Source organism: Colobus angolensis, unplaced genomic scaffold, assembly GCF_000951035.1.
Source record: "Colobus angolensis palliatus isolate OR3802 unplaced genomic scaffold, Cang.pa_1.0 Scaffold40, whole genome shotgun sequence".
Taxonomy (NCBI): domain Eukaryota; kingdom Metazoa; phylum Chordata; class Mammalia; order Primates; family Cercopithecidae; genus Colobus; species Colobus angolensis.
The window spans coordinates 9,859,173-9,869,130 of NW_012117377.1; the positions used below are offsets into that span (position 1 = coordinate 9,859,173).

Below are 9,958 nucleotides of genomic sequence, written 5' to 3' on the forward strand. Positions count from 1 at the left end.
ACTCCAGCCTGGGCGACAGGGTGAGAATCTGTCTCAAGAAAAAAAAAAAGTGATTTAAGCATTTTAGTGACAGCCTCTGACTCTCAGGACTCACAGTAGCCCAGAATACTGAGGATCTTCCCCTTCCTTCCTTCCTTCCTTCCTTCCTTCCTTCATTCCTTCCTCCTTCCTTCCTTCCTTCCTTCCCACAATTTCATTAAACAAAAAAAACACTAAAACATCTAAGGTCCTGTAGATGAATATTTGGCACTTCAAAAATCCTTACTTTTTTCTTGTCATTAGAAGACAATGTAGGTCAACAAACATTTTAAATGTCTTTTTTTTGTGTGTGATTTATTCTTTCTACTGCTATTTAATAAGCACCAATGGCACCCACCAGGTTTTAGGTCCACAAGGCCAGTCTACTAACAGTACTCAAAAGATGCAGGTCTTTTTGTATATAAGGTTATATAAACAAAAGAGAAATCTTATTGTAGCATGTGAACGTAATGTGTGTGTAATCACCATTCACTGGAATTCAATCAGATTTTCCGAACAAGATGTTAGAAAGTGTCTAGGACAAAACTGATCTCAACTGATCTCAAAATGGTTTGGTGGAGGCAATTTATCTTCTGACCGGTTGCTGGCGAGGAACCCTCAAAAAGCTGTTGTTTTGTGGCTTATGGAATTCAATGCAGTTCTGACAAGGAGCTTCAGGTTTAAAGGTCTGACTCTACCATTCACTTAACCCCGAATTTAATCCACTGCATGTTCTGTGCAATTTTCCTCACCTAATAAAGGAACTTCCTTTTGCTCGTACTCCATAGATACCACATTTCCTTCTCATGAGCTTTCTAACAGCTTCTTTGAAGTCTTTGTTCCTCAAGCTGTAGATAACTGGGTTCAGCAGTGGTGTGACCACAGTGTAGAAGACAGAAATGATCTTGTTGACTTCAGGCAACACGTGGGGACTGGGGTGCACATACATGGAGATCATGGTCCCGTAGTAGATAGTGACAACAGCCAGGTGGGAGCCACATGTGGAAAATGTCTTTCTCCGGCCAGAGGTGGAAGGGATTCTCAATACGGAGGACACGATGAAAACATAGGACCCCAGTGTCAGAAAAAAACAAATGCACAGCACGGCAATCGACAGGATGAAAATGGTCACCTCGGTGATATAAACACTGGAACAGGAGAGCTGCACGAGTGGGGGGAGGCCACAGAAGGAAGGGTTAATCTCACTGGGCCCACAAAAGTCCAACCTGGAAATCCTCAGGGAAGGCAGGAAGCCTGTGCCGATCCCTGTCCACCAGGAGACCGCCACCAACCTGGTGCAGAGCTCACGATGCATGAGGAAAGGGTAGCGGAGCGGGCTGCAGATGGTCATAGGCCATCATGGCCAGGAGAAAGCACTCGGTAGCGCCGAGGAACACAAAGAAGTAGAGCTGTGCCATGCAGGCAGAGAAGGAGATGGCTGGGCCCCAGGACAGCAGGCTGGTTAGGAGAAGGGGCATGGTGGTGGATGTGTACCGGACCTCCAGAAAGCAGAGATGCTGGAGGAACATGTACATAGGGGAGTGCAGTCGCCGGTCCTGGCTCACCACAGTAATGATGATGACGACATTCCCTGCAATGGTCAGGCAGTAGATGAGCAGGAAAATGACAAAGAGCAGGGTCTGCCATTCAAGAAGGTTCTGGAATCCTAACAGCTGAAAGTTAGTCACAGTGGAGGTATTTTGGGGCTCCATTGCCTGTGGGGAATGAAAAACATTTTGGAAAAGCACAGGATGCAAGGCGCAAATGTATCACTATCGATGTTTGGCACTTCAGAGATTAATTTTTAAATAGTTTAGAGCCGCATACACAGCTTTTTAAAAGGATAAATGCATAATTCCGCATCTAAGAACACATTTTGAAATCTTAAGCTGAATGTGAATGTTAGATCTTGTAAGGAGACTCAGCAAGTTTCATTTATCTGGGTTCTCTGAAATCTTGAAGTCTCCTATCCAAAGACAGGCAAAAGAGGACTCTGATTAGTAGATCTTCAGTGTTCTCACCATACAAAAAAGAAAAATTGAGGTGATGAATATGTTACTTGGATTGACTGTGATGATTATTTCACAATGAATACCTCTATCAGAACAAGGTTGTACACTTTAAATATATAGTATACAATAATATTTATCGACTACACTTCAATAAAGCTGGACAAAAACTCAAAAAACTGACAATAACAACAAAACTTTAAAAAAAAAATTCCTGCACGGCTGGGCGCAGTGGCTCATGCCTGTAATTCCAGCACTTTGGAAGGCCGAGGTGGGCATATCACGAGGTCAAGAGTTCGAGATCAGCCTAACCAACATAGTGAAACCCTGTCTCTACTAAAAATACAAAAATTAGGTGGGCGTAGTGGCACGTGCCGGTAATCCCAGCTACTTGGGAGGCTGGGGCAGGAGAATCATTTGAACCCGGGAGGTGAAGGGTGCAGTGAGCCGAGATCATGCCACTGCATTCCAGCCTGGGCGACATGGCGAGACTCCATCTCAAAAAAAAAAAAAATCTTGCACATATGGAAGCAAATGCCTTTCCCTTCTCATATGTGGGCTTTGTCTGAAAAAGAAGCCAGACACAGCACGTCTCCTACGCCATCTTGGGAAAGTGTATATATTCTACTCTCAAACAATATTTATTGGTCCCTGCTGTGTTTATGTGTGTGTGTGTGTGTGTGTGTGTGTGTGTGTGTGTGTGTCAAGGCCTGTGCTGAACTAATCTGTCTCACTCCACTGGTGTCCTTTCTTGCCTTACCCGACACCATACTCATGCCCAACCACTATCATTGCATCCTCATGTACACCTTTTCTTTCATTTAATTCCCTATCTATAGTTCTGGATAAAGTAAACATCTACCTGCCATACAGGAGCTTCTGTGAAGTTGAGGGAGTGAGACATAGCACAGAATAGAACCTCTGTAAAATGTACAACCAACAAACTCGGTGTGCCCTTACTGCTGGAGAGCAATCATTCTATATTTCCCTTATACACCAACAATAAAATTCTAAACCCCACAACTGACCGAGCAGACTCCTCCTTTCAGCCAAGGGGATTTCAGAGAAACCTAAAAAATCTGGTTCAGGCCATGATGGGAAGAGGGGGTTGGACAAACCTCATCACACTCTCCTTTCTCCAGAATTCAGGCACAACTGAGCAGCAATAACATCAAAAAAGAGATTTTAAGGCTGATGCCACAGACTCTGTAGCAATAATGTACCAGATTCGAACCTGACTCTAGTATAGCATCATGACAGACAGCCGACCCTGAAAGAAATGGAAATATTTTACCACTATATGTATTTGTCATATTTTAAATGGCCCTGCAAAGCTGTCTCTTGTGGGGGAAATCTACATTCTGCGGAGAACCCCTTTCCCTCTCCAGGCCTTTGTCTGATCCTCAAGAGATGAGCTGAAAGTCTAGCAGCTTTTAAAAGTCTCAATAGAACATTTTTGCCATCTGCTGCTTCTCAGGCTGGCATCATATGAGACTTCATCTACATCGTGAGAACCTTGGTTTCCCCAACCCCCTTATCTTAATCCAGATTCTCCTTCTATGGATTCCAGGTCTTTAGACAATAACTTAATTCTTTCAACCAGTTGCCAATCAGAAAGTCTTTGCATCCACGTATGACCTGTAACCTTCTCCCATTCTTGGAGTTGTCCTGCCTTTCCAGACCAAACCAATGCATAGCTGACATGTGCTGATTGATGTCTTATGCCACCCTAAAATGGGTAAAGTCAAGCTGTAACACAACCACCTTAAGCACATATTCTCAGGACCTCCTGGGACTGTCACAGATCATGGTCCTTAAATTTGGCTCACAATAAACCTCTTCAAATATTTGTTACAGACTTTGGCTTTTTATCAATACCCGTATCTATTCACTCTTCCAATCTCTTAAGTGACTATTTCCCTTATGCTGCTGTCTTTCCAAAGGTCTAGCACATCCTTGTTGCTCTGTACCCTCAGTAAGATACTTACTTCACTGGAAAATCCTGAGATCCTTCAATGGAAATATCCACAAGCTCAGGCCACTAAATTCTGCCACCGACTCCCTTTTGTTCCTGTGCATCTACGCCTCACACTTCCTCTGAGTAAACTTTCTGTGTCCAAGTCAAAGGCAAATCCCTCCACGTAGGCATCAGGCGCCATAACCTCCTACACACTGGAAAGGTATTGCAGGTGAAGGAGGCAAAATGATTCCTCTCCAAAAGACTCAGGAGTGTTGAGCTGAAGAAGATGAACACACAGGGGACCTGCCCCTCCCTCTGCTTTCCTGAAGGCAGGACCAAGATGTACAAAGACAAAGGACTTCCTGCCTCCCCTCTGCCTCTTCCCACCTGGAGACCATCTCCTTTATCATTCTTGCTTATCAGTTCAGACAGCAGCACCAGGGATCTCGGAACAGACTACTCTTCCTGTAAATGTTCCGTCCCAAATGTCTTGCGTTTTGGAAGCCTGAAGATGCCGTTTTCTTTGTTTTTTCACTGTAGAGAATGTATGGCTCCTTGCTAAGACACTATTTCAGCAAGGCCTCAAAGCCGCTGCTCCCAAAGCATTGCAGCAATCTAGGTGAGCTGTTTTCCTAAGAGAGCCGCCGTCTTTCTTGTGATGGGCGTGGCATGCATAAATAATCACACTTGTTTTTCTCTTGGTGATCTGTGTTTTGCTCATGAAAATCTGTCCCAGCAGTGAATTTATGAAAGTCGAGAAGAGAAATTCTTTTTTCTCTCCTTCACGGGTATTCTCAGCTTCATGCCTGAATCACCCATGGTGCCGTTTCTGCCAAAGCATTTCCTCCACATGCCAGTGGGCTGGATTGCTCTCCCCCACTTTAAAAAGACGAAACAGAGAAGAATAGGTCTAGAGGCTTTGCTGTTCTCCGAATACCACCTGCACTTCTGTGCTCCCTTTTCCTAATGCTTTCCCTTCTGGAGGGCACTGCCCCTGCCCGCTGCTCCTCGTCCTCCGCCTCCTTGCTCACTGGAATGCACTTTGATCTGGACGTTTCTCTTGCCACTGCCCCAGAAAGGCATTGCCCTGCAGCCGCCCGTCGCATTCCCAATCCTCTTCATCTGTGGCATCATCGCACTGTTGATCCCTCCCTCTTCCTGGATCCACTGGTCACTTAATATCCACAACTACATACTCTCTTAGATCAGCGACAGCCCTGGTTTTTCACACTTGTACAGGGCTTCATGTCTCTCAATCTACCTTCATTTCTTTCACAGTTTCAGGCAGTCTCTTGACTTGAATACTGTCACTTTGCTCTCAGCCCTCAAATTTATGTCTCGAGCTTGAACACAAGCCTCCTGTAAACAACTGCCCTATGTGAAATGCTCACTCATGTCTTGTCAGCATTTGCAATGTAACGAGACCTAACTTAGCTGACCAGCACTCCTGACTACTCCAGCCTCCCCCAGTGCAGCCTTCCCATCTCCATCTTCCCACTTGCTCAGACCAGAAACTGAATTTGACTCTTGTTCCTTTCAAACCCAATGTCCAATTTTTCAGCAAAATTGACTAGCTCCACCTGAAAATGTATCCAGAACTGATCTGATCACCCTTCACGACCACCATCGCTTGCCCCCTGGAAAAGGCACCACTATCTCTCATCTAGATTGTTGCAATCGTTTCCTTAAAGCACCGCCACGTCCAGCCTGCCCCACCCAAGAAAGCCGTCAAAGAGAACATTTTAAAACACGGGAGAGTTTTCACAGGGAACAGAGATGTACTGTGAATTGTTCCTGAAAAGGAAGAAAACATTGTGGCCGGACAATCCACATATTCACCTCTGCAGTTTCCACTTCGTCAGAATCACGTTCTGTTGACTTGCTGTTTCTGTTCTTCATGTCTGTTGTAGTTCACTATTTCTGCTGTGTTCTATGCTCTCCTCTCATCTTTGGCCAAAGTTACTGGGAATATTATTTTCATGTAGCCAGGAAATAATTATATAAAGAGAAAATGATATCTTAACATTATTGCACATGCTACAAAGAGTATAATACTGAATGTGTCATATATATTGAACTATATAGTACTTGATTTCTTCAATAAAGCGTAAGAAACAAAAACAACAAACAAACAAACACAAACAAAGCCTTGACAGGTTACCCAGCCCTGCTTGTTCTCTCCTCCCACAGCCTCACCAAACTCTTACTCTACTTTCTTCTTGGTCCGTTCCGCACCCAGCGCTTCTGCCTCCTTAGTATTCTTCAAGTTACCTGAAACTTGCCTCGTTTTCTCCTTAGCATGTTTAGTTCCCTGCAATGTTGTCCTTGAACAGCTTCGTATGGCTCATTTCTCATGTCCTTCCAGTCTGCTCAGATAACACCTTCTTCTTTAGGCCTGATCTAAATACTCTTCTGCCATTCTCAGAATGTATAACAGAGTCAAGATAAAAGTGTTAAGTATATGTTGGTTTGAAGGCAAAATATTCCAGCAGTTCTGGCTTGAAAACACTGAATGAAAACTAAGAGATGTGAGAAAATTGTTATTTGATCCACATAGATTGATTTATTCATATAGATTGATTTATTCATATAGATTATTTATTCAGCCAGGCACGGTGGCTCACGCCTATAACCCCAGCACTTTGGGAGGCCAAGGCAGGTGGATCACTTGAGGTCAGGAGTTCAAGACCAGCCTGGTCAAAATGGCGAAAGCCCATCTCTACTAAAAATACCAAATTTAGTCGGGCGTGGTAGGGGGCACCTGTAGTCCCAGCTACTCAGGAGGCTGAGGCAGGAGAATCACTTGAACACGGGAGGCGGAGGTTGCAATGGGCCGAGATTGCACCACTGCACTCCAGCCTGAGTGACAGAGCAAGACTCCATTTCAAACAATAATAATAAATACTCTTGGTAAAACAACAATGCTATCTTGGAAAATGGTTCATTTTGCCTTGGCTTTCACTTAGTATTTTATGAGAATATGACCATGGTATTCAATTTAAAATGAATGTCCACAGAAAAATAAGGTAAACATGGAGAGCAATGAGGGTCTCCTTAGGGAGACCACAGCGAAAACAAAACAGCCCTTCATTACAATAGACTAAGTTTACAGGACACTGGGCTCAGTTCCTAGTTTTCTAAAGTACCTCCCACAATTCATATCCAAATGCACAAGGAAACTGAGCTGTTGTGTAATCACCGCTTCATGGTTAAATACTTTCAATAATGAAGCACTCACCACCTTTTGAAATACTGATTTTTTTTTTTTTTTTTTAAGAGACAAAGCCTTGCTTGGTTGCCCCAGCTGGAAGGCAGTGGCACAATCATACTCACTGTAATCTCAAACTTCTAGGCTCAAGTGTCCTCCCGCTAGAGTGGTTAGGACCACAGGTGTGTGCCACCATGCCTGGTTAATTTTATATATATATATATATATTTTTTGGTAGAGGTAGAGGTCATGCTATATTGCCCAGGCTGGCCCTTAACTCCTGGCTCAAGTGATCCTCCTGCCTTGGCCTCCCAAAGTACTGGGATTACAGGTGCTCTGGGCCTGATTATTTAAATACTGGCTATTTCCAAGTGCTAGAATTACTTTAATTACATTGAGCTGGAAAAAAAAAAATCTGCCTCCCAAAAGACTGGGTTGGCTTTAGCACTAGGGCACAAGGGTAACCTCAGATTTAACTTTGTAGCTTTCTTTGAAAGAAAAACAATCATGAATGTTGTTGTTGTTGGGGGTAGTGGCTCATGCCTGTAATCTCAGCCCTTTGGGAGGCCGAAGAGGGTGAATCACCTGAGGTCAGGATTTTGAGACCATCCTGGACAACATGGTGAAACCCCGTCTCTACTAAAAATACAAAAATTAGCCAGGCTTGGTGGTGGATGCCTGTAATCCCAGCAATTTGGGAGGCTGGGGCAGAAGAATCACTTGAACCCAGGAGGCAGAGGTTGCAGTGAGCCAAGATCATGCCATTGCACTTCAGCCTGGGCAACAGAACAAGACTCTGTCTCAAAAAAAAAAAAAAAAAAAAAGAATGTTGTTGTTCTTAGTTGCAATCTTGCCCAGAGTAAACCAAATGGCCCTTTGACTTCTTGAGAACTCTTGGTTATTATTACAAAACGGTTATTACAGTTTTATAATTTAGGCAAGATCATTTACTGTTTCCATAAAGATAGAGAATCCACAAAGGCTAAAATTGCCTTGATAATGACAAATAATTTATTGAAGTCGATGTATTTTTAGAATCCAACATACACAACCAAAACAAGAACATTTACGTTATTTGACGGTAAAATACACACCATGTTGGTTTTCTTCTTCTCTGCATGAACTCGCCTTACCTGTTTTCCCAGCATCCAGAGCGCCGAATGGCCCCTGCTCTAGGCAGTGTCTCCGTGCCCTCCTGTGACCCAAGTTCATACTGTGCTTTCATTGTGAGATCTGAACTTGGCCATCTTCTGCCGGCGTCTGACACTGGGTAAAGCCAACTTCTCCTTTCAATAACCTTGGGTTTCTTGGGGACCTGGCCCTTCTGAGAATCTCGTTCCCCAGATGTTATTCTATAATTTGACAATCAAGTCAGAAAACAATCAAATCACCCTTTTGAGATTCGACTCTGCCCACTGAGGCTTGGATGTTGATAAAATACTCGAGACACATGCAATTCTTACATTCTTTTTGAAACAGAGTTTTTTTTTCAACTTAACTTAAGATAGGCCCCAAAAATGTTTAACTAAAATCTGAATCAAACAAATGGAGATTTCTCTAAAATCCAGCAAGCAGACAGTGAGTGAGTGAGCCATTCTGACTGAAAGCATAACCAGTGCTTTTTGCTGAATGGCATTTCCTCTTCATACCCTAATTACAGATGTGGCTAAACAGAAAAAATTATGACTGTAAATTAATTAATTCATTCAATTAAAGCAATCTATAGCAAAGCTCATTCTAAGTTTAAATATGTCAATTTAACAAAGAAAATGCAATATATAAATTGATCTGAGAGGCTATTAGCTTGAGTCTTAGAAAATAAGTTAAAAAATAAAATATTTTCTTTTGAAATGAAGTCTCGCTCTGTCACCTAGGCTGGAGTACAGTGGCACGATCTCAGCTCACTGCAACCTCTGCCTCCTGGGTTCAAGCAATTCTCCTGCCTCAGCCTCCCGAGTAGCTGGGATTACAGGCATGAGCCATCGTGCCCAGCTAATTTTTTTGTATTTTCAGTAGAGACGGGGTTTCTCCATATTGGCCAGGCTGGTCTCGAACTCCTGACCTTATGATCTTCCCGCCTCAGCCTCTCAAAGTGCTGGGATTACAGGCATGAGCCACCATGCCCGGCCTAAAAAAGAAAAGATTTTCAACCCATTCCTAATATAGCAGGATTTCTTTTTTTATTCCATTGTATAGAAGTCTAATTAAGAAGAGCAAATTGATTAATATTTCTAGTTAAATTTATATATTTTAGTCTAAGAGAAAATATTAAAGCATTGAATAAATAAACGTACAAAAACAAAAAATCACATATTTTGTTTGGTTCTTTATGATTCATTTATTCAACAAATACCTACTATGGGCCTGGAGTTCATTCAGGCATTACGATACAACAGTGAATCATACCATGTTATAGTCTGATGGGGCAGGCTGACGGGATTTATGATTTATTGATGTTTGATTTAACCAATATGCATTTTTTCAAGATAAAATGATTCATATGTATAGTTTTTAGAAAAGTTGGAGGAGGAAAGACAGTGCAGGAAAAAGCACATCTTTCTAAAGAGTCATAGAACTGTCTTTCAGAGTTAGGTATCTAATGTTTCGCCTTCCAAACTCTTTGTGTCTCACATATGGGGGAGAACAACTGGGTTACTACTTTACAGCCTGTATCTTGGTTTTCTTTGCAGCAAATTTTATATAGCCTGAATCTTGACTATTTTGCAGCTACTTTTACAGTTAATTCCTACCATAGCTCTTTTC

The 9,958-nt window shown here is 42.7% G+C and overlaps 1 protein-coding gene across 1 annotated transcript; it reads right to left on the bottom strand.

Moving 5' to 3' along the window:
* Window positions 1–745: 745 nt before the first annotated feature.
* On the bottom strand, window positions 746–1,778 carry LOC105521535 (olfactory receptor 11L1). The gene is given in 3 exon segments (XM_011955760.1): window positions 746–808; window positions 811–1,364; window positions 1,366–1,778. Coding segments are annotated over 3 exon segments (957 nt in total). The 5' UTR covers window positions 1,731–1,778; the 3' UTR covers window positions 746–770.
* Between the last annotated feature and the right edge of the window lie 8,180 nt (window positions 1,779–9,958).